Consider the following 25,430-nt stretch of genomic DNA (forward strand, 5'->3'; position numbering starts at 1 on the left):
ATCTGAACCTTTTTGACATTTTATGTTAATTTTGCGAGGAAGGACCATATATATATACACAGAAGAAGAATTCAATTTTACACCTTGCAAGCTTTGTTTTTCTATATTTCGTATAAATTCTTACTGGGGAGGACTCCGTGCAATATATCGAAATGACTGATCCTTCTCGATTTAAATTTGATGTGTTCTAAATCGTATATATATAGTTTTGGAAATTTTGTGTAAGATTTAATGGGTAAGGGCTAGATGCAATGTGTCAAAAAAACTTTTTTTGTTGAATCAGAAGCACTCCCTACAACCATTCTTTTTTTTACAGTTTGTGAAGCTTTTGTGAGGAAAGAGTGTATGCAATATTATCGAAATAACTGATTTTTGTTGCAAACTGTTTTTCTTTGGCATTTTGGATTAAAATATTGTTTTAGAGGGCATATGCAGTAGATATATGTACTGAAATAGTGAAATTTTGCAAACTTTGATTTTGTCGTTACCTCTCATTTTTTACATTTTGATTAAACTTTTGTGGGAGACCGTCGGTATGCGAAGGACCAAAATAAGAGATTTTAGTATTATTTAGAATTTGTATTTTGTGTTGCAAAATTGGTGCAAAAATTGACATAAAATGAACTTATATACAGATTGATTGCTGTTGTTTGACTCATTATGACTTATATATATATTTTATGAAAATTTGTGACAGAATACTATGTGAGATTTGAAATTTTGTTTACTTTATTGATGGTAAAACAGCATGCAAATTGCTAAAAGGACTTTATTAATTTTAGGTTTAAACACCGTTATTTTGTTGGCATTTTGTCTAAAGTTTGGTGAGGAGGGACTGTATGCAATATATCAAATAATGTTTTATTGCATTATAATTTGTCCTTGCAAATCCCTTTTTTTACACCTTAGATAAAAAATTCTGTCAGAGGCACAATTTATTGTTTATTTTTCACATTGTGTGTCAACCTTTGGCAGGGTTTGCAATAAACTAACTGATTTTAACATATACAATGAGAGATTTGTGTTTGACATTGATCAGCTTTTTTGTATATATGTGGCGTTTTAAGTGATTTAAATTTTATGGGTGAGATGTATGTTGAAATGCTTTTGGAAACTTCTTTCCGAATAATTTTCGCATTTGTCAGATGGTCAGAGCAAGTAATTTTAGTAGATTTAGATTTTAAATGTCACATAAATACTGCAGTTGTTGAAAACCTTTAATTTTTTTGGTCATTTATATAATAATGCAGATGTAAGATGTGCACTGCTGTATTGTTTGTTTTTTGATGGACATATATCTGCTACATAAATTAAATGGAATACAGTGGATTCTTCCACGGGAAACAGCTAGTTTTTTAGTACTATTACAGGTAGTAAAATTTCAAAGACGCGTTTTCATCGGACGTTATAAGGAGATTAAATAAAATAATTCACATTTCTTAAAAAATTAATTAAGATATCAATTGAAATATAATTTGTATATCAATTTTTTTTTAATTGTTTATTTTTATGCGATAATATTTTTTGTCTACTTCAGCGAGTTTCTCCATACTTTGTCTTTAATAAACTCTTCAAAACACAAGCGTTCAAGAAGGGGAGGCCAGGTTTTACAAAATTATCGCAACAACCACTATGTTGGGCCACAAATTGATCTGCAAAAGAAGAAATAAAATACATTATTTGCGCTTAAAACAGTATGTATCAAATTTTAAAACAGTATCTATCAAATTACGTGCTAAAATATTATACAATAATTCTGAAAACATTTTCGACAAATAATACGTTAAAAAAATATTTCTAATGTTTATTACTTGTAACAGTTTTTGTGCAACGGATTAAATTGTACACTATTTTCCTACATATCCATATACCTGAATTTTAGATGTTTGCCACTTTGTGGGTGTAAGAAAGACCACGGGTGCAACTGAACAAAGAAAAAAACCAACAATAAAACGGATTGAAATTCTTGTTAAATTTACGCAATTAGATAAAGCAAAGTTGATTGTAATTCTTTTTAAGATGAACCACCGATTTCTGCACGGAGCATATAGCACGGAGGGGAAAGACTGTATGTACTTATACACAGGGGAATAGGGAAATTTGGCACGTATAAATATTCAAGTAGAAAGAAAGAAATATATATAAGAAAAATCTGAAATCTTTAAATATATATTTTAAACTTTTTGCAGGATTCTAGACAAACTACTAACAGCTGATATTTTAAAAGTCTGCTATGATTATTACACATATCCGATTATGAAAATTATTATATTCTCATTTAAAATGGAAAAATATTTATGATAACTCTATATTTTGTTTGAAATATAAACGAACGCTATATATAAATTGTATGAATTACCCCCAAATATTATGACTTTTCCCCTAATTTTGTCACATGCATAATTTAATGACCCGTGGCCCTGTTTCGAACCTTCGCATCTATTGATAATCGCGATAGAAAAGATAAATTAGTTTTGGAGGATAGGGAATATTTGATAACATTTTTCCCCAAAAAACTTTAATTTTTAAGCACACACTCGCTCTCTTTGCGCGTATTGACCGTACCGATTTTAAATTTTTAAAAAATTTTGCGCGAAAAAAATTGTATCAGGTAATTTATGCCGGATACAACACTCGCAGTTACACTAAATAAATTGGAAAAGATTTAGCATTATTCCACGAAAACTTTTGCGATGACGGAAAATTAGTGAATTAATTTTGATTGAGATAAGTACCAGCCGCGCCACAAGCACAAAAAATTTTCCGAGGTTTTCAACTTTCACTAAACTACGGTTAAGACATATCATTTGGTTGAGTTCGGCAAAAACTTGGTGTAGGAGTGCAGCAAAAAAAAACAGAGTATAAATTATCAAAAAATACTAGGAATAATTTTTGGAAAGATCTGTACCTGTCCATCGTTCTTCATAAAATCTTATTGACAGATGATAAATACTAAATATAGCAGCGTTCATTGGAAAACCACGAATAACACAAGGCGCAAAACCTCGTCGAAATAACTGCATTCCTTCTTCTTTGTATGATTTCTTGAAACAATCAGAAAAATCAGTATATTTTCCAGAATAGTCTACCTGAATTCGACATTTTATAACATCTGGGGGAAATGCACAAGCCCATGACAAAGCCCCTGCTAATCCTCCCCCCAAAATTAAAGCCACTGGCCCCAAGTCTTTGTATGGTGGTTTCTCCTCTGACATCATTCGACACAGTACTTCAAAAGCACAAAAATATACTGGAAACCCGATTATATCCCGATACACAGTGGCTTGGTATCCATTGAATATTCCTTTCCAGCCATCTTGTTGATATATTTTCTTCACACAATCTATCAACCCTAAAAAAATGATTTGTATCACCACAAATATAAATAGAAGATTATGTAAACTTCAGTGAAATCCAACAACACTAAAAATAGTTTTCGAAATAATCTTAATTAGAATTCAAGAAAAAATACCTTATTGACCACCTTCTACCTAATTAATATCTTACCCTTATAGACAGTCGACTCTACACTAGATTGTATCTGCAATCTGGTTTTTGTCAGTTCCAGTGGACAGATGACAAATGTTTGCGCAATTCCTGCTGCTAAACTTCCTAAAAACACAGTTTTCATATGATGTTGTTTCTCAAGGTCTCCTCCAGACAGCAGACGGACAGTATTTCCATAGGTACCAAACACAACAGCATTCCAAAGAGCTGTACCAAGAAGAGGTGAAGACATCCCTTTAAAAAGTCCATACAACTAAAAACAATATTGCCTAGATATTTTAGGTGTGATCCCCCAAAATGACACCATCCTTACCAGGACATAAAAATTTCAAAACAGATCTTAAAAAGTTTTTTTTCCTTAAGAACCCTCCACTTTGACAAACACGCACAGAGTACGAATACAGTTGATGTATAGTTGATCAAACCCGGCAATAGTAACATGAAATGCATTCTGTAATATTAAAAACAACAAAGAGGTCTATTGTTATTTCAAAGAATTCTCAATCCACTTGGAATAAAAGTACTCTGTCGGAACTCTACTTACACTTTCTCGTTTGATGGTGTCTACCAAACAGTGCCATGTTCCAGTATAATGTTGAGTAACATTCGGGACGACACCTTGAGTTTGAAGCCTCACCTAAAAAAAGTTTCAAATTTTATAAAAAATGAAACAGATGTTTTTCTTAGTAGAACACTTCTCTTCTATCAATCAGAAAGATATAATATTTCTCTTACACATGCATCTTTAATAAAAGCAATTCATTTAAGTCTAATTAAAAGAATTTTTTAATGTTTCAAGAATTCCTTTGCACATTGTTATTGGAAAATTCCTTACACTGACCTTTTAACAAAAATTTCAGCCTTAATAATTCTTCACAAATGTATTTATTTATGATCTCAAAACACAGTTTGACACAATGTAATATACCTTGACTGTATCAAATGGATGACTAACCAACACACCCGCACAACCTGGAAATAGTAAAGTAAAAATGCTGCTTTAACCAAGACGGATTAAAGTGACTCTAGTCTTTGAATTGACGTTATCTTTATTTTTATTAGATCACATGCAGGTATGTTTTATCAGCACATGATTATTCTACCTGAACATACTATTACTATTTTATTTACTCTTGTTGCTTTAGCAAAACTTCCAATAATCTCTATCTTTTCCTTACTGCTTGGTATGGTCCTGAGGCCACATTTACATGTGTACATATCACTCATTCTTATAAGAATAAAGTGTATAAGTTACATGCTAGTAAAATGTTTCTCAAAGTTAGATGTGGTTAGAAACTACAAATGCTGATAGAAACACAGTTTAGTTAAGAAAGACATTGGTACAAAAAAATTGGCAAAAAACAACATGTTTAAATGTGTGATAGTGAAGGAAAGTGATTTTCCCATTTTGAGCTTTAATAAAAACCATGTTGCATAACGGTACATGAAAAATAAATAAGAACTTTATCGTTATGTAAACTGAAATCTCTTTTATAAACACAATTTGTTATATATGCTTATATATGTAAATATATGTAATGAAGTTTAATATATATGAATATAAAATGCATTTCGATTGTTGATAGCCCAAGATCGAAAGATGGCTCTAGTCAGGAATAAAGTTTGGAATAGGCTCGCCTCCGACGTACCACAATTTGATACTTTTATAATGTGATAGTATTTTTTTACAATTTTGTCATCTTCATACATGTTTTGCATTTGTCAGTTATTGATGTTTTGATGTGGGTGGGTGGGATTGTGTTAGTAGCTTTAATCCTCTCCCATCATTGACAAGGGTGTTAATGCACACATTGCAAACCTAATAACTATAGATTTGGCAGAGGTGAAACAAAACAATCTCTTTGTAGACAGCTCTTCAGGGCTGGCTACAAATAGCTGTCATGCTTTGCAGACTTTGTCCATGAAGGCCAACCCTCTACGCACCCCTTTTCTTCGCAGAAAAATTATGTGTGGACAAATGATTTAGGTGCAAACTTTAAAGAAATGTACTGGAGCATCTAAAGATACATGTTTGTTGACATTGTCCGAATAAATAGATTTTCGCAACAGAAATAGATTTTTCATGGAATTGCTTATAACCCCCATAGGCAGACTCTACAATTATTATACCATCTATCAGGAGCCAAACCTTTGTTAGGGAAAAAATAGAATTTCATGGTCCTAGATGCTCTTTAAGTACACCAAGCATTTTTGTATATATTTGGCAAATGTTTTTATTTTTAATGTTGCAAGCTTTTACGAGTCCGCCATAATGATTCAATGGATTTATGCAAATTTATTGCGCCAATTTATGTTTTCTACAAGGAGCAAAATGTAGGTAGTTGATATGTCAGACAGGTTGGATATATACAACTTTAGATGGTTTTATTTAAAGGTTGAAGATAGATGTAAATAATAATTATTAAGACAAATTATATACAAGAGAATATTAAGTTTATTTGTAATATAGTTAGAGGGGTTTAAAAAGCCTTAAAAATGATGGAAGCAGAAATCCCTTTAATCATTAGGAATGAGGTAAAAAGTACAGAGTGTCCTATGGAAATAGGAAGAGTTAGCATGCCTCCCCCCTCCCCTTTTCCCCCTCCCCTAGCTACTTGTCCATAAAATCACCTAAACTGGTTGTTTTCAGAAGAGGTCGCCCGGTAAGCCATAAACACATGCATATATCAAGGCGAGTTTGGGCAAATTTTTTAATTAAATTGGCGGTTGTTGTCCAAAAGCTTCACTACCACATAGTAAGTTTTTTTAAATCTTTATAGTTTTTTGAATCATTAGTGTTTGTTTTTCTTGGCATTGTTCGGTTCTATGCAGGGGTTTTCAGGCAAATACTTGATTTTTTTTCAAAACACTGAACTCAGCCAAAAACGCCCGCACTTTTTACAGCGTATGCAGCTTATCGCCACCCTCGTGTTTTCAAGGGAGGGTCCCCTCTCAATTTAGAAGGTCTTACCTGATACCCATCCTGCTAAAAAGTGTGCAGAAGCATCAAGAAATACAGATGGCTTTTTTTCCTCTTCCATCTTCTTCAAAAAGTCAGTCTTTTCAAAATGTAGCTATAGCTAGCTATGTAGCTGGCTATGGCGCTAGCATGTGGAGGCACCCATTTTTTAGTAAAATAAAACGTAAGAAAAAAATAAACTGGACCAAATAAAATTATAGCTATATAGCTAGCTACAACAGGTTAGCTAGCTACCGCTAACATAGTTAAAAGAGTGAAGTTTAGCATCAGATATTGTAATTGTTCTGCTCTGTGTGCAAAAAAATTTTGGGTAACCAAGAGACCCAGCATAACTTCTGTGCCGAACAAAACAAAAAAATTTAAGTTATAATCGGGCGCGAAAGACGCAAAAACATTATTGGACTCCGGCCTTGTTCCCTCCCGCGCCTTCGTTGCCACCAACCCCCTCTCTTGTGTTCCCAGTCCTTTTCTGAAGTCAGCAATTACCAGCCAGAGGAAAAAAGCTAGGGAGGAAGTATGAATCAGATATTTTGTGGGGTTCATATCGTAGAGGATAATCTTATTCCGAATGAAATTTGAACCGATTCGAGATTTCTGCAATTAAGATTTTATGTTTGTACAAAAAATCCTGTAGACAATAAAGAGGAACTAACTTCTCGATGGTTTTGATGATTACGATTTTCACGCAAACACATTTATATTCACAACTAGAGTCGGGCTTTTGAAGAAAATCTCAATGTTTTCATTGTGTTGTGTGAAAACAATGTTAATAACATATAAATATTTGTATATCCATATAAACCAGAAACAAATTCTAGAGACGAAAATAAGAAGTTAAAATGTCGAAAGAATTTAGTCAGGTAGAAATTTCTTGCCTTATATACGTACAGTTGGATTTCCACTCGAAAGCAAACGAATCAGAAACGGAACAAGAAAAATATGCTTTTAAATTTAATTAGCTATGGTCTAATTATTCTTTTGTATTTTTCTTTTTTCCGTTTCTGTCCGTAAGAAAAGTTGAAACGATCTTAACATTCAGTTTGAATCAGAAACTTTACTAGCAATTTCCACAAATTCAGTAGTTAGAGAGAATTTCTTTGCAAAACTATTGCTGCGGTGATACAACCTTGATCTCAGGGCTTTCACATTTTTTATCGAGAATGAGTCGAGGCTGGCTGCTGCGATAGATAGAAATAAAAAGAAACAAGAGCGTTGGTTTAAGTAAAAACTTAAATTTTCCAAAAAAACATAAATAGAGAGGTAAAACAAAAAAAAGAAGTGAAATTCCCTAATCGGATGACGCGTCACTATGTTTGTAACATCTGTTTATTAAGACGTTTATTGAGACATTTCTAACCAGACAAAATCCTTATAAAAAAGCTAATTGTATCAAAGCAACCTTTGGTTTTTTTATGTAAAAAAGATAAAAAGTTTTTGAATCGAAGATGTTTGATGAAAGCAGGTTTATTTTTTCTCAATATCATTATAGGGAAATAATAGGCAGTTGAATGTCAAAAAGTTGAATAAAGAAATTGCTTCGACTTTTATCCAAAATAATTTTATTTTACAACATAAACTTTAAAAATTGTTTAGAAAGACATCTTTAAATTGCTTTCTAAATTTGTAAGTTTTATATTTGTTTAGGCTTTCTCACTTATTCAAGAAGGTTTAGGAGAAAAACAGGAAGCGAGAAAAAAGTATGCTCTTGAAATTCTGGCGATGGTTTTAACGATTGTTTTGCAATATCTGTATCAAAAATTTGCTTTTCACTGTCCACACGATGCCACTCACTTCAGATATTCAATGTATTCTATGTTTGGTCCTCCTATACTGTTCTACTGCTTGGCCATTTTGAACAACGAATCGTTGCAGTACAACATACAAGGAGTTGCAAGAGGTTGTTTTACGAAGAAAAGTTCAAGAAATCAGAAAATGTTGCGTTTAAATTGGAAGTCTGTTTATAGTGATATTGTGAAAGCTTACATCAGATGTTTACTTGCGCCTATTACTTGGATCGTGATATCCCTGATCAGAAAAAAGTTTTACGTATGTGCAAAAGTTGGATATGAAAATAATTTCGTTGGGCGGTTAAACGCTACTCGTTACGAAGCGGTAGCCACAGCTGGTACAGAATCACAAACAATTGGATTTTCTTGTGTAGTTCTTTCTGTCCTATTTTTTACAATACTTACGACCTTTAAGAAATGTTTTAAAAATCGTAAGTTTTCTATATTCGTAGCTTATAATCATTTTTGGTCAAAATTTGTGTTCTTAGAAACGACATCGCGTTGACTTTAGCAAGCTTACCTTTTAACTTTCAGATTTACTGTTATAAAGGGATATTCATTTTTTAAATGACTTATAAAAATATAGGATAATAGTTAAATTCCTAAATTTCTTTATATGTTTATATAGCCATTGACGATCTTCCAAGCTTAGAAACGTTTACAACATACGAAGCAGAAGTAGCGCGCTATTATTTCAAACAAATCATTCAAAATGCTGCGCAGAAATTTGCAAAGAAGAAAGTTCAACTTATAATGGAAAGTATCAATGCAGGGCGACTAACACATTTTTCTGATGATGTCACACTGATGACGTATGTAAACGCTATGGCAGCAAGAGAACGAATGATGGATGTGTACCCAGTGCTCGAAAATCGTTTAAATCTTCCTTTGCAACGAACTATGGCTGCGGCTTGGCAAGATGAAATCGAAATTTTCCAGGATATTTTGAAACCACGGGATCAACGAAGACGAATATTTTCAGAGGTTGTTGAAAATTGTTCCATCAACGAAACCTGTTTCGACAGCAGAGTCGAAAGCAAAGGTGAAAAAACACCATTGTTATAACGGCCATACTTTTTCGTTGGAAAGCTTTCACGTGAATATGAATACACATGTTTTTTTTGTCTAATACAAAAATTTGTTTAATACTTAGTTTGCACAATCTTTTTCCCAAGTCATTTTGCCTTTTTAATAAATTTAATAGCTAGCGGCCTAAAAAAGGCTCAGACACTACAAAACCTGGGGACGAGGTTGTTTTGCGCGCCATAACTGAAGAAGGTAGCGTGAGCTCTTGTAGATTAACCTGACAGGGGTCAAAAAAGATAATAATTTTTAACGTGGTGTACGACCGATGGCAAAAATTACCATTGGAAGGAACATAAAATCATCGTTATGTTTTAGCTTTTTTGTTACACAACATACCAATTGGCATTTACCGATCGGCATTTTTTGTCTAAGTGGCATTTACTAATAAGACTTAGACACTTCTACTGGTAAATTATTTGTAATGGGAGAACGCAGCAAAAATAAGATTAACTGGAATCTTATCAGACAGATACAAAAAATCTGATAAGAAAAACAGATTATTCAGTAAACCAGTTATATTATGATCTTCACGGTTTCTACAAAGATGGGGGAGGCTTCGAGACCACAAAAAGATGTCCGCTACATAGGATTATTTTCTCAAATTGGCTTATATTGCGCCAAAAAACTCGTGTTAGGGCCAAATAAATTCGAGCGTAAGTTGTGTCAAGGGGGTGATCTTGGGAAAGGAGCCTAAAGACAACTTGTATTGTAAATAATACTTTTATTTAAATAGTAAACCAAACTCAAGAATTTACAAAAAACTTTAAGGTTTTGGTTTGTCTGAGGACACACATTTTAGTATTTTAAACTTATAACGTTTTGAAGTAAAATACAAACAAACTTTTTACATTATCATATTATATCATTTCAGACGAGCGACAAAGTTTTTAAATGGTAGAGATGTATCCCTTATAAGCTAGCGCAAAAATACCGCCTGAAAAGTAAAGCAATACAATTGTTTGTTAATATTACACCATTACACATCCGCGTAACATTTCTTTTTTGAAGGCGCCCCTCAAATTTATTATTAATCTGGTAAGAGTGCCAAAAAAGAATTTTTCAATTTTTTTGTTTTAAAAAGATTTTGGTAAACCTCAATGATTACGGTGAAACATAAAGGATTAAAACATAGTTTCGCACTTTAAATCTTCAAGTCGTACTTTAAATTGGCAACTTGCACTTTAAAAGCGACTCGTGGATTTTATGTACCAATGCGTAAAATTGTACCAACTTTTGAAACTCAACTCACAACTCGTGTTTAAAACTGAAAAAACCCTTGTAACTCGTTGATTTAATATCGCAAATCATAACTCGAACGGAAAACTCATAACGGACAACTAGTAACTGACAACTCGCGCCTCATCTAGTCTCTATCCTTGGTATCAGACAGGGGGAAGGAGATGCGTTATGGTTATGAAATTAAATTTCAATTATATGTAAAAAAAATAAACGTCAAGTTGATAGAAGAAAATCGGCCTGAAACTCCATGTAATCGGTATTTTGGCGAAAGTTGTTTTAAAATCAAATATGGCGGAAGAACAGCGACAACCTTTCAGATTTCATTGCAACTAAGGTGAAAATATAAAAATACAGCTTGAATTTCAGAATTCTTGTAATCAATATTTCGGCCTGGACTGAAAATTTAACTAAACAGTCACCTCCGATTAACGACCAGTTACATCCGTCACTAGAAATATTGCTATTGGCAATTCCACTGTAGTTGTTATTGTGAAAACTAAGTGATGTGTGGTGGGTGTAAACTAACTGATGTGGTGGGTGAGGTGGGTGTAAAATAATTGATGTGTGGTGGGTGTAAAACTAACTGATGTGTGGTCGGTATGAAATAACTGATGTGTGGTGGGTGTAAAATAACTGATGTGTGGTGGGTATGAAATAACTGCTGCGTGGTGGGTGAAAAATAACTGATGTGTGGTGGGTGTAAAATAAAAACAACGAAGGTTGAACAATGTGGAAATAATTTCGTTTCTAAACAAAGCCTTCTAAAATAAATACAAAGAATATGTTAGTAAAAATTCAACGAAAAAAATTTGGGGAGAATTTTCATGAAAAAAGATTTATGAGAAACAAGATTTATGAGAAATCTGGTTTTAAAGGCAATAAAGGTGAAGAGAAATTTTACAATAAGAAGAAAATACACGGCCAGTATTGAAGATCTGTCTTGACGCTTCTCACGACAACAGGGCGTACAGCATTCTAAAACACAACGTTCATGTTGAATATTAAAACAGGATGGCATTACACCTTATTGCAAAGAATAGATATGCCAAAGGAATTTAGCACTTTTGAGATGGCGTCACTACGGCTTGTTCCCTGGCCTATATATCGAGAAAATTCTATTTTAACCTTTTTTTCTATAGCTATTAATGTCTATTTATTTACATACTGTTGTGAAATATCCCAAAAAACTAATGTAGCCTAACTAACTAGCCTTTTACTAAGCATAAGGAAAATCAGGAAAATTAAATGAATCACATCTTTTTTGCGATTGTATTTTTACGATTTTGCGAATATGATCTAAACACTAACAAAAACATTCTGCACAATTACCTTCTGTAAAAAAAATAAACAAAATGCCCCTCTGATGTAGAAATAAGGTTGAACGTTTTAGGTTTCTAGCGTGCAGTTACGAATAAAAAAATAATAGCTATGCTTAATTTACTTCCAAAACAAGTGACAACAAGACAGCAAAAATAGATAGTGTGTACCTGTATAAGTAAATAAAAAAACTAATCAAGAAAAATGCCAGCTTCACCCAGCCCTCTCTTTGACATCGATTTAGTTCTGCAGAATTCATCACTTCAGTTGCATCGTAAATACCAACGTTACTCATAACAGGACGTGAAAGATATCTAGAAAAATATCTCTCTTTAATAATAGCCGTATTCCGTCTGTCTGTTTGTACGCCAAAAAATTGTGTCACAGAAACACGAAATATGATATATAAAAGACTTTCCACGGGCTAACGACTGTGAAGAAATAAACACTAAATTAGGGTTAAAGGAACTAAACAAAGTTAGCACATCTCCACACAAACTTACCTGTGGATATGGTAAGCTAATAATGGAAGGTTAAATAACAGCATGACCCAAAATCCACCAAATAAAAACAACACACATAAAAATGCATGGATACCATACTCTGGAATAACAAGCTAAAAGTATAAATAAATATTATGTTTCAAATTGAGAAAAATTATACATTTAAGTGGGCATGAAATAATTTGAGAAATAACAACCTACTGGATTCAATGTATTACAGAGATCAATCGGATTTTTGTAGTCAGTTCTCAGATCATCAAAAGCAATCACCTACAAAAAATCACAAAAACATCATAAAAATATGAAATAATTGAAAAATATAACTTGTATTTAATAAATGATTACAAAGATATTAGATTTATGTGTTAAACTTTATTGAGTACAAGTCCACTGATTCCTGGTTTCAGGCTGAAATTATTACGGCGTCACCATAAAACCACATAGCAATTTCAAAAAAAAAAAAAACTGCCTGTGGTAAGCTTGCAATGTTTTTACTCCCCAAAGTCTTTTTCAATGGTAATTTAATGTTCTTCGTTCAGCTTAGTATGTAAAGAAAAGCAAAACAAACCACAACGATACAGCAAAACAGCATGGAACTTGTTTCAAAAAATGTTGCAAAAACATAGTTGGTGGGCCAAAAAAATGGATAAGAGATAAATGGAGTTTCAAATAATCAGAAATCCGGATACATACATTATTAATTAACTAGTCGATAAGGCCCGTGGAGAAATCCACTGAAGCAGAATAAAAGTTTTGATGACGGCAGCAACCCATCCACAGCTTAAACTGCTAATCAAGAAAATGTATATGTTCGTGTGGTTTTGATGAACGGTTATTGAGATATAAGGGCTTAAATATTTTGCTTACAACAGGAATGACCTGTCAAAACCCAAAATTTGTACACTTATTGCTTTTATCGTGTAGATCTTGAAACGCCGATCAAGAAAATATATAGGATTGTGTACTTTTGACAAACGGTTGCAGAGATAATAGGGTTTAAAGGTTTTATGATGACGTCATCAACCCGACCATTCCAAAACAAATTTGGGGACCCAGGTTTGGGAAAATTACCCAAATTGGTCCTAGGTGGTCCCTAGTTACCTACGCAGTGAAAAATCATTGACGTCACCACCTCGTTTCCAAGTTATTTGGCCTTAAAGTTTTAGGTGCACTGTAATAAATTCATTAATTTAATATAGGATAGTGACGTTGAAGTAGTATTATTTTCGTCACACCGTAATGTCAGAAAATTTAACATATTAGACATGCATTTTTCGGCAACATCAAAGGAAAATAAACACATCCACATTGCCTGTCACAGACACACAGACACATTAGCGTATTATTATATAGATTCCCTGAATTTTGTAAAAATCTGAATATATGAGAATAGGTAAATTTTGAGTTGTGGAATTGCTTGATGACCCATGCAGATTGTACAACCCATTGCTAACTGTGACATATGACAAATTTAAATTTGACAGGAAAGAGTGACAAAGGTGAAAGCGAAGTAGCTTATGTTTGTTATTGCATTTATTTAGGCATAAAAACTTCCGCTTAAACAATTCATATGTATTGTTAAGAATGCTAAAAAGATAACAAATACATTTACGGAAACACATGAAAAACATTATTAAGAGGTAAAATGTTCCTCTTTTTGAACTTTATTAAAAATCAGCTCTGCCATAATTATATTTGCTTTTTTAATATTTTCATGTGATTGGCTGCGTTGGACATTTTGAATTTCTATTTTTAAACTGCCATAGAGGTTTACCAAACTCTGTTTTCTTTACAATGTTGTTTATAAATAAAGAATAAAAATCAAAATAGCATATTCAATACCAGACAACTAGCCAGCTATTCAACATTAGTGTGCGGGTCTGCAAATGTAGAACGGAATTGTGAATCACCAACAATATTAGCAACATAAACAAACCTTGCTTGAGTTTAAAATTGAACTAAATAACTAAACCTATCATAGAATGGTATTACATGACAAGAAAATTAATCGATTGGCTTAACAATGAGTACTGTATTTGGAGCTTCAGCAAGAATTTATACAATTGTGCACCATAATAATCTCTTCTGATAGATGACTTATCCTTCTTCAAGAACAGTTTCAGATTTTGTCCATGTGCAACCTCGATTATTTAAACAAAAATATGTGCTAAATGATTGTAAAAGTCAAAAAGTAAAAAGATACACGTTTTTTTTTAAAAAAACCTGGTGAAGGTCCAAGTTTTAAAAGTTTCTTATTTGTAAGCTGAAATTCCATGTTTTTTATTTAGTTTCTTGTTTAGTTTCTTAATTTTCCTAGTAAAATAAGAGTTTCTTTATATCAAATAAATAGTTAGTTCCAAAGTTTCTTTAATTTTTGGACTAGTTGGTTTCAAAATGAATATATAGCATTTTTCGTTTCAAAGTAGTTTAACATTGGAAACTTAGGTACAGTTGTTCCGTACGATGTCATTCACTGTACGAAGTTGGGCTTTTTTGCCGTAGCGCTGAGAGTGACCATCCTCGTACAAAACTGACCATCTTCGTACAGCGGCGAACATCGTCAAAATATAAACTTTTATAATAAAATAATAACGTTTTTAAAATATCTTCTTATCTTTTATTTCGTTTTCAAAAAGAATACATTTGTTTTACGATCTAGATGTCTATTTGAAAAAATACTAATGAGGCGAGCAGGTTAGACTCCTGTCTGGATCTCATCAACCTCGTCCCCAGGACCTATTAGGCTTTTCATGGTTTTTATGGTAGTGACTTTTGAATTTTATGCTATATTGAATTTTCGTGCAAAAAAACTGTAAATCACCCTTGTCTCCAGTGCCTTTGCGTGGCTCGTACGAAACTGTTTTTGTAAGCATGGTTTTGTTAATAATTGAGTGAGCACGGAGAAGAACGCAAAAACTTTCAATATATTATTTTTTCTAACCTTTTAAGTTATTACGATAGGAAAAGGTAGGTAAATATCGAATCCTCTTCGAGTACTTTTTCGAACGCACATTTTTAAATTTACATTAAAACTTTTAACGCGTGTTTTTATGTTCATTTTAGGAATGACTAAACGGAATTCCGTAATAATACCCGAACAGACTTATAAAACAATGATGTATTTTTTATGTGGAAGAATAGACAACGTTCCACGTGCTATGAAACGAAAACTTTGCAGTAAAAAATTCCAAATTGTACAAAGTTAGTATTGTTAAAAAAAATTCAACTTAAGTAGAAGAAGTGAAGTAGGCCCAGCCTCGTTATTAAAGTTTACACAGTTATTTAAGTTGTACGAAGTTGGTATTGTTAAAAAAAATTCAACCTAAGTAGAAGAAGTGATGGAGGCCCAACGTCGTACAAAGTTATCTCAGTTGTATGAAGTTGGTTCGAATCAGAAAAATTCAAATAAATTAAAAGAAGTTAAGTAATCCCAACCTCGTATATAGTATTTGAAGTCGTACGAAGTTAGTATGGATAAAAAGAATAAATTTTTAAGTGGGAGCAATGACGTTGCCCAACCTTGTACACAGTTATTTAGGTTGTACGAAGTTGGTAAATCGTTAGATAATAATGGTCAAAAATTAACGTTCAGAGAATATTTAAGATATTATAATGTTTATTGAATGTATTTAGCAATGCTTAGATATTCATTTCTAAACCAAATTATTCGTTGCATAATTTTTGTACAGCAATTGTAATGCCCATCTTCGTACAAAATTGCCCATCTTCGTACAAGTGCGAAAAATGACCAACCTCGTACAACGGGTCAATTTCGTACGGAACACAGTAACGTAATAAAACTACTTACTTCCTAGTGATGATTGTAACATCTTCTTCAATTAATTGTAAGAATTAATTAGAAACAAGTATCTTATTTCAGAAATAGACATAAAATAGTAGTAGTAAGAGTTTCTTAATTTTTGAAGATTCTACATGTAGGTTTCTTATAAACGTGTTTTTTATAAAAAAAATGTGTAGCTAGCTAGGTAGCTAGTAATACCAGAATTGCGTGTTGATTTCTTTTAGTGAATAAGTATAAGTGACAAGTGAAACAAACCCTGGACTTACGAAAGTAAATAAAATCCCATCCTTACATGTGGATAAGAATTTTACAAAAATCTGCATATGCCCTGATTGAGATCTTTGACATGGCTGGAAAAGCTAAATGGCTAGGTTGCTACTACTTATTATATTATAGCTGGCTAGCTATGGAACTAAGAGAAAACATGCTAGCTCGCAATATATTTACTTACATTCCATATTACTAAAAAAATCAATCCAATTGATATTAAGAGCGATAAGATAAAACAGAAGACCTCAAATGACATGTTTACAAATTGCAATGCGTCAACAAGTTTCATAAAGGTAGATTGAACTGCGAAATCAGACGCTGGTTACTTCGTATAGACAGTAATAGTCTGGCCGCAAAAGTACGGTTAACGACTCTAGTTTAAATTTTCTAACGACTTGTTTTCTGCGGTGTGAGTAGTTATAATTTCTTTTGATCATTAAACTTTTTGAACTTTTTCTTAGACCATTCACAAAAACAAAATTAAAAGTTTGGCGATCATTGAATATAGGCGAGTGAATAGCCATCGCCAAAGCCTCGAGTTAACCACAGCCATTTGGATGTTGAAGGGAGTTAGTTGTCTGGCAGAGCGAGCACCCTAATTGCATTAAAGAGCATTAAATACTGTAGGACTTCCTATCTAAAGCTATGACTCCTTTTGGAAATAACAGACGGGGTAAAATTCCTTGATGTTTGATATTTGTGAGCTAGTCATGTGAAATATGTACATATCTCTAGTTTCACTGCAAGGAATACGATCTAGCCCAGATAAAATGGCAGCAGGAGTAGCAAGAACGGCAGCTGTTGTTGGCGGGGTGACTGTTGTTGGTTATATTCTTATGAAAACGACTACTCCGGACAGGGAAAAGATGATGCAGGTAATAACTATTATTATAGTTCTTATAAAAGTTTTTTAGGTGAATAGTCCCGCACTTTCTTAGAGTAAGATTTCGTTTCAGGACATCCAACTTTAGAAATTGGACAGTCAACTTTTTAGCTATGTTAAATTAGATTTATTAACGTTTATGCATCCTTTAGTTCATTTTTAGTATTCTTAGATACCTGTGGTACCCTCCTTTGTTTAGAATAATACTAAATTTGAGTATAGATGGGATTGCAGAGTGACTTAATGTTTTGATTTTGCATCAAAATCTACCAGCACTTTGCTACCAAGAATGTTGGAAAACATTAGTTACAAGAGTCGATTGGTAAGTTCAAAATTTTGCTGAAAAATAATAATTCAAGGTCAGCCAGTATACTGCAAAACATGTAAGGCATGTCTTCGCATTTTCTCTGAAACCATTCTAGACATTTGTTGCATTCTTGTCTTTATTGTTATTATTTCTGCAGTATGGCAAAAATAATTTAACCGTTGTAGATTTTCTTCAGCAACGCAACATTTAACGGTTGGAAAGGGTTCCATTTTAAATTAAACACTATTGTTTTCAGATTTAGAAAGATATGCGTAACAGTTATTGACTTTGTTCCATCCGCAATGCTTCATTCGCTTTTGTTTTTGAAAAGTATTCCGTTCAATACACCATGACAACAATTCATGTATTTTGCACCCAAGATTACAAATGAGGTTCCGTTAAATGTCAGCTGTTTACCTTTTTCTGTTGTCTATGTCTTTAAATTGGATCTTGTGATTTACAATGTTTATTTTTTCTGAGATAAATATAAAACAATATACCTAATACCTATACCTAAAATATACCTAATAAAGTAAAAGGTTTTATTGTTCTCAGGAATATACTTAAAGTATAGACGTTGCACTCACTCGTGCTGAATAGCTTATCTTTTTTATAGATGGAATATTTCCAGTCAGTATTATTTTCATGTTGAAAAATAATTTCCTGTGCTTCCGTTCCAATATGTTTTCCTCCCCACGCGAAAATGAAGGCGAATCGATCGTAATACGTTTTTAAATGAAATGAAATAAAATTAAAAAAACACGAGTTATCAATTTTGTATAAATAGCAATTCTCACATTTTTCTACTAAATAGAAAAAGCATGTGCGCAAAATTTTATGTTGATGTTTTGTTTTGTGTTCGGTATTTTTCCAGTTTTCTTTATGTTCTTCGGCATGTCTCCAGTGCAAGTGCGACATGATAAAAAAAAAATAGGACCTACCAATCGACTCTTGTAACTAAAGTTTTCCAAGCAGCCCACTGTGTTAGAAAATTTAAAGATGGTATTCTAATTCTGATTTTTTTTATTGTTTTTCTCAGAAGCTAAAAAATATTGGGGACAAGTACAAGAAATCAATCGTTTGTATAAAAGGGAGAGCATCGTGCTATTAAGAGATAAATATGCACAAAATGATGACCAACACCAACCCCCAAACAATTCTTTTTCTCTAGCTTAAAATTTTATCTTTTCAGATGTTACCTGCTGACATGGTGACACAAGACAAACTGAAAGAAATTGAGGAACAAAACAGGAGACTTTTTTCATCGCTAAAAGAAGCAGCAAATTCTGATGAACCAATCTGGAAAATAAATATGAAGCAACTAACAGACTCTAAGAAAGATTGATATTAATATCTTGATTAGCTATGAGATTCAGTCATGATATCAATTAAAACTGGAAATCATATGGATGATAAAAGGGTAGTCGTTGTATATGGATTGTCTAAGTTAATAATTGCATGAGAAGACACAAATTAGAAAAGTGAACATCAAAAAAGCTGCAGCAGACATCCTATTTTTTCATGCGGGAGCAATAAACTTATAAATATTGAAGAATGTATATATACCATATTTATCAGCTTTTGTGAAAATAATTTTGGCATGAGATGATAAGCCTACACAGTCTTCTGCAACTTGTTCTTATATATAGACATATATATACAATTTGTATGTTATAATATAGTTTTATAGTTGTATAGTTTTCAGCTTTCTCACTATATTTTTAGAATTGACATTCTTTAACTCCTTATAGGCAGTTTCATTGTTATTTTTAACCAAAACATTCCTTAATGTGTGTTGACCTCCAAGGAGGACTACCCCTTTTTTAGTTTCTACTGTGCCCTTTCCCTCTTGTTGTCTAGATGAATCACAAACCCCCGTTAGTTTTCGGTTTTTTCTTTTTGATTTTTTGAAAAACTCTCTCAGTTTGTTAGATTATTCAAAAGCTTGAGTTGCTTATCTTTTTGTTTTTTAGCTTGATCACTTTAAAAATCTTAGTCTAAGTTCTAACCATTTGATTGCCAAAAAAGGTGTACTTTCGCAGTATCAATATCTTATGAAAAATTTTCGGGGGAATTAACTTTTGCAGATTTCTAGAGATCCGTATACCTTGCTGGGAAAATTTTCGAAGTTTGCGATTTTAACTATAAAAATCGAAACTTTATACTAATTTATTGACTAAAATCTTACGAGTTGTATTTTTTCAAGAAAATCGTGTTTTGCGAAAGAAACTTTCGCTGAAAATGGGGTTAAAAATTACCGCGAAACTTTCTGAAAGTTTCCGAGGTAAACAGTCGACTCTCAAGCCTCTGATGTAATCACTTTTTTATCCGCTAGTTAGAGGTGTCTGCTCTTTGGAGTCTCATTTCCCGTTTCAATTCGATAGAAAACGAGTTTCTAGCGCACGTATGCAACCCGCATGACAAAAGAAAGTCAAGTTCGTTCGTTCTTTAGAATCTACCAAATTGCTGTATTTCAACTTTCATGACTTACACGAAAGTCAAACCTAATGTGCTCTTTTAAAAGTAATCATTACGCTTTTGTAATCTCCGGTTTTTCCTACAGAATATTACTCTCGTATATGGACAGTTCAGCTACACGTTTTGTTTTCAGTTTACACTACACGTAGAAATAAATTCTAACAGGTGACATTTCCATTTCTTATTAGGTTTTTACATTACTGCAGCTGATTAAAGCGATAATTTAAAATAATGTAAAGTTAGTAACCAAATGTTTCACGTCATTGAAGTAAATTCATCCCGACGCCTGGCTCTTCATTCCCTCTGGCTATGATTGATGATACAACGCGTACTTTGTAGTCACAATACTTGCGTAAATTTTAACACGAAGATGGCTATTTAAGGGGCTACGAACCGGTTAAAATGCTAACATTCCGTATATCCCGCGCAAATATTAAAAATCAGGCAAACGCGTGTTACGCAATGAACAGACCAGTGCACTTTGCTCGCTGGTTCAATTTTTTTTTTTTTTGGAAAATATATTACAAAAAATGACCAAGGCTAGGGAAGATAAAAATTCCAGATATATCTATATGTTCGAGTCTGTAAATTACATACATACGGAAAAATAATAATAAAAATAATAACGGTTATATTTCAGCTCCATAATTGTACAGCTCGACTTTCGTGAAAGTCACTAAAGTCGAAAACCAACAGCCCCTTTAATTAATTGCTGATTTAATCTATAAAGACAACTATAGTTAAAGTATCTTGTTGAGAAAGAAAATAATTCTCATTTTCTTTTTTTTCTTTCTATTTTTGACTCTGTTGAGTGATATTCTTGCATACATAAATCCTGTTGATGCAGATTATGAGACATTAAAACAACTGGCAGAGTGAAAGTTTGTAAAACTAGAAAAGGAAAGATCCCGGATAGAAAAAAGGAGATTATAAAAGTTATTGATGGCAAAGAGGTGTGTATTCAGATTTTTTACAAATATCAATCAATTTTTCCATGAGCTTTATCGTTCTTAGTTCATGAAATATCTGTTTCTATTATGGTTATTATTGTTCTTAATGTGTCTCATATCGTCAGGTGACTGCAGCCACGGGATGTTCACTATTCGGTCCGTTCTTCAGTTATATTGACAAGAAACTTCTACACAGACGTTTAGACAAATGACGTGTAAAAGATATTTTATGAACAGTTAAAATAGTAAACATAAATGCAGACTGAAAATATGTAGATGCTCATATTACTAAAAGTTTCTCCCTTTTTTTGGGAATACTTCACAAGAACCGTGATCATTCATAAGCCTATTTGATTTCGTCGTATTTTTTAGAGATAGTTTAATGAATGTCCGTGACAATGTATTTCCATTGCTTTTGGTTGAACATCTTTTATTTGTTTTGCCACTTAGAATCAAGCTTGTTGCTAGCGTCATCCTATGTCTGTCCTCGTAAGTTTGACATAAAACATGAAAAACGTACCGATAACGTGAACAATGTTTCTTTAATAAGGAATCTCATAATATCCTAAAAAATTTTAACAAACATTGAGGTTGCTATCTATCCAACGTACACAGTAAGACAGCTTTTTTTTGTTCTTGGATACATCAGTGTATTCGTCACACATGATTGAGAACAATGTTTATGTATATATTTTTCCGTAATAATTGATTTGCTATATTGCTTAGCAACTCGTCTTGATAATCGTGACGCGTGTACTTCTTTTCTCCTTGTTTATTAGACCCCAGTATGTTCACTATGACCGGGTGTTATCCTTTCTGCGTAACAACAACAATTACGTGAACTTATCATTGCCATCTTTAATACCTCTGATTGCTATTCTTTGCCTTCCCAATAATTGAAGTACTGCCATGACCACCTTAATATAACGACGTTCCTTTTCTCTCTTTCTTTCCATTTCATCATTATGCATGACAGCAGCATCACCATAGTTTGGTACAACTTCCTTATATGCTAATGCAGCAGTAAGGCACTTACTTTGCTCTTGTTCCTCGAAACACTTCGGTGCTTTTTTCCAGCTTCGAAAGCCCGAGGAGATGTAAGCATAGTCCTTGTTATTTTCTGCTGTAAGTTTATCATAACGTGTGACACAGTAATAACATAGTGTACTGTCCTTTTCAACGTGATAATGTAACCATTTGAAATCACAAGAAGCCATTGATACTTAGGCTCACGATTCCAACAAAGACATTTAGGAAATTAAAACTCCTATCAGGGCAAAATTGCGCAACAGCTTTAACTGTAACGTTAATTGCAAGATTTAAATGTTGATTCTCAAAAGCTGCATCGTCACTTATTTTTTCAGTGTCATCATCACGTTGTAACGCATCTCCATTGAAAGTCTCAGTAGATTTTCTGATGCATGTACAGTCATCTTTATTGTTTGCAGTTAGTTTCATCGTGAATATTTCATAGACCGAGTGACGTTTTATCTTTTTTTACTTGGTATATATTATATTTAGAAATTATAAAATTACATAGTATCATCCGTTTATTCGGCTTGATACCTTGAAAATTCAAACATACGTTATTTTATATAATTTTGTTTTGGTCTATTTCTATAGCGAGAGACCGCCGCTCAAAATATATAATATATATATAATACTATTTCGGCTATCGGAATTCCCTTATTTCCGATAGTGTGTTGGTCAAAGACATGTCGATATCAGATATGTTAACATCCCGCCGCAATGATCTTGATCCACGCAGGCATAGCAATGTCGATTGGAGTAACGAAAAGCAAATTTTCGTTCTGACAAACGTCGTAGCGATAGACGTTGGTATACCACGTTTATCTGCTATCAACTCAGCAAGACGTTGATAGAATCTCTTGCATTCTCTTCCTAACCCACCTTGTGTAGAAAACACCAAAGGTGTAAAAGAACCATTTTCAACCTGCAAAACCCTTTCGTTGGATAACCTTTTCTTTTCTTGCTCATTTCTTTCATAGCAACGTTTGATTTCTGTGTTCCTATACCTCTGGGCGTTAAGGTCAAAGACCCTGACATCGCAGAATACCCGTTGGCCAGGAATCCAGAAACCAAGTGCGCTAACATCTAATCGAGCTTCATTGGATGTGATCGCACTTTTCTGTTCAAAGCGTTCGTTTTGTAGTGGAGCAAGCATCGGTTCAATTCGTACGTCTTTACACACTTCTTTCAAAAGCTGAGCAGTTATATCACGAACTTCGTTATGACGTTGTGTGACAAACCCACCCTTTTTGCAGGATAACGCATGAGCAAGATCAAACTTTGAGCCACATGCACATTCAAATGGTAACCTGGGTAATTCCCAGTTATATCGAATTCTCAATGCGTCGAAAAACTGCTCCTTTGTGAGGTAGTAACCACTCTCTTTTATTGGCAGAGTCGTCAACCATTTTGACGCACCTATTTCCTGATTTGCTTCGTTCTGCCTCTTAGCACTTTCATCCATTTGTGACAATAGTCCTTGCAGAATGTTTTGATGGCTTTTATTTCTCTCAGACTTTATTTGGCTTTTCGTTTTGCTGATCTCGTTCGCATTTTCATTTTGTCTGAGAAGAATATTTACGAGCTCCGTCGTCATTTTCCAAGAATTCTCGTATTCTGTGTCAGAAACATTCTCAAGGATTTTTATTCCTAGACCCCCGAGACGTGGTGGCAAGGACATTAGCTCCCTCTCTACATCGTTTACAATATGACCACCAGTAATAGCCGGCAACAGTTGGTGTCTTATTACACTTTCCACTGGTCGCAGTAATGATGATATTTCTGGGATGGTCCGTAAATAGTATGTGAAGCGATGTTGATATCCACTAACATAGCATGTGTAAGCTGCTTGTGGTTCGATAACAGCTATTTCTGAAATTAGTGTGATTTCTTTCACCCATTTCGCGACAATGTCATCAACGTACTCTTTTCGAAAAGTCTCACTGCCAATAACTGCTCCGAGGTGTCGTTCTCCTATACATGTAATTTGGATATTTGTTTCTTTGAAGTGTGTTTTTGCTCCTTCAATGTTCTTATCTTTCACAATTAGCCATGATTTCTTTGGCTGTGGTTGGTAACCAAATTTTGGGCCTTCCACAATGAGCTCGTCCCACCATTTCCGAATGGTGGAAAAATTTCCAACAGCTGTTAAGTCATCAGCAAAAGCTACCAATTTCATATCAATATCAGCAATGTTTTTCATTCTATCAAGTAATGGTGTGAGTCCTATTGCGTAAATGGCCATCCCAACGGGTCGCCTTGGGTGGTACCTTCTCTTGAACTCAGTTCAGTTCCACCAATCACAAAAAGTCTCGCAGGCTTTATGTAGCAGTTGTTGATGTATGTTGCTAGAATCGGGCAAATGATCTTGGTATTATGAAGTGTTGCACTACGGTTCAAGCTATTGAAGGCATTTGCAGCATCAACTAATAAGACACATTCGGCTTCTTCACTAGAGTATGCATCTTTCATTGCATGTATAGCAGCTTCGCACCCAGATTCATGACCGGAGCACATTTGAATTTTTGAACAAGATTCAATAACATCATTCTTTGATGCGTACATCACGGCTTTTCCAATAATGCGTCTTAAAACCTCTCCTACTCCGATAGGTCTAAGACCAGGGTTCTTGTCTAAAGGCACAAGACGACATCCTAAATACGCCTCTAAAGAATTATCGTTTACTTCTTCATGGCAAAGTCTTCTTGCAAACTTAGCTATCGCTTTCCGTAAATCTGTTCCAGTGTCGCCATAAACTCTAGACGCTATGATTTTGATCCATCCATTCGCATCCATTCCAGATGGTCCGGAGCCGCCTTTTGTTGTCTTCGCTGCTCGCATTATCATGTCTTCGTCAATGACGTCATATACAACGGCATTAACTGATTTGATCGGACCTTGTATCAGCGTGTCTTCGTATGATTCACTTCCTTCAGGATGTTTTTGTCTTAGCATTTCAATAGTTTCGTCATTCAAAGGAAGTATTCCTCCAGACATATTGTTCGTCACCACATTAATCGCTTTATGAACATCTCCTTTTTGCATATGGTTCCGGAACTTCCTTGAAATAACTGCAATATCTTGCTTTTTTACTACTTTAGGTAGTCGGCTTTGAATCGTCTGTGCCTCATCCATTAAGCTCATAAAATCTCCTTTAAACCATTGTGTTAGACGTCTGTTTAATGCTTCTACGTGCTCCTTAGATTTCGATGCTTGTGATGGTTTTTGCAGCAGCAGAGCAGGCATGATATGTATAGCTTTTAATGCTATAGCTCTTAAAGGTGTGTTTTCA

The 25,430-nt window shown here is 33.7% G+C and overlaps 4 protein-coding genes across 4 annotated transcripts; 2 read left to right on the forward strand and 2 right to left on the reverse strand.

Annotated features, from left to right (window-relative positions):
- Positions 1 to 1,676: 1,676 nt before the first annotated feature.
- On the reverse strand, positions 1,677 to 6,869 carry LOC130657217 (mitochondrial basic amino acids transporter-like). Its single transcript, XM_057460191.1, has 5 exons — positions 6,479 to 6,869; positions 4,436 to 4,479; positions 4,052 to 4,144; positions 3,508 to 3,760; positions 1,677 to 3,352 (listed from the first exon to the last, which is right to left on the reverse strand). The coding sequence occupies exons 1-5, from the start codon at positions 6,546 to 6,548 to the stop codon at positions 2,880 to 2,882; spliced, it is 933 nt and encodes a 310-aa protein (XP_057316174.1). The 5' UTR covers positions 6,549 to 6,869; the 3' UTR covers positions 1,677 to 2,879.
- A 330-nt stretch (positions 6,870 to 7,199) lies between these two features.
- Positions 7,200 to 9,422, forward strand: LOC130657216 (uncharacterized). The gene is made up of 3 exons (XM_057460190.1): positions 7,200 to 7,347; positions 8,132 to 8,705; positions 8,903 to 9,422. The coding sequence occupies exons 1-3, from the start codon at positions 7,327 to 7,329 to the stop codon at positions 9,337 to 9,339; spliced, it is 1,032 nt and encodes a 343-aa protein (XP_057316173.1). The 5' UTR covers positions 7,200 to 7,326; the 3' UTR covers positions 9,340 to 9,422.
- A 1,897-nt stretch (positions 9,423 to 11,319) lies between these two features.
- Positions 11,320 to 16,830, reverse strand: LOC130657218 (protein cornichon homolog 1-like). The gene is made up of 5 exons (XM_057460192.1): positions 16,673 to 16,830; positions 12,621 to 12,689; positions 12,420 to 12,532; positions 12,087 to 12,230; positions 11,320 to 11,574 (listed from the first exon to the last, which is right to left on the reverse strand). The coding sequence occupies exons 1-5, from the start codon at positions 16,778 to 16,780 to the stop codon at positions 11,550 to 11,552; spliced, it is 459 nt and encodes a 152-aa protein (XP_057316175.1). The 5' UTR covers positions 16,781 to 16,830; the 3' UTR covers positions 11,320 to 11,549.
- A 215-nt stretch (positions 16,831 to 17,045) lies between these two features.
- Positions 17,046 to 19,376, forward strand: LOC130657220 (uncharacterized). Its single transcript, XM_057460194.1, has 2 exons — positions 17,046 to 17,366; positions 18,874 to 19,376. Exons 1-2 carry the CDS (start codon positions 17,211 to 17,213, stop codon positions 19,024 to 19,026), a joined length of 309 nt encoding a protein of 102 aa, XP_057316177.1. The 5' UTR covers positions 17,046 to 17,210; the 3' UTR covers positions 19,027 to 19,376.
- Positions 19,377 to 25,430: the final 6,054 nt, after the last annotated feature.

This window comes from Hydractinia symbiolongicarpus, chromosome 9 (assembly GCF_029227915.1).
Source record: "Hydractinia symbiolongicarpus strain clone_291-10 chromosome 9, HSymV2.1, whole genome shotgun sequence".
NCBI classification, from domain to species: domain Eukaryota; kingdom Metazoa; phylum Cnidaria; class Hydrozoa; order Anthoathecata; family Hydractiniidae; genus Hydractinia; species Hydractinia symbiolongicarpus.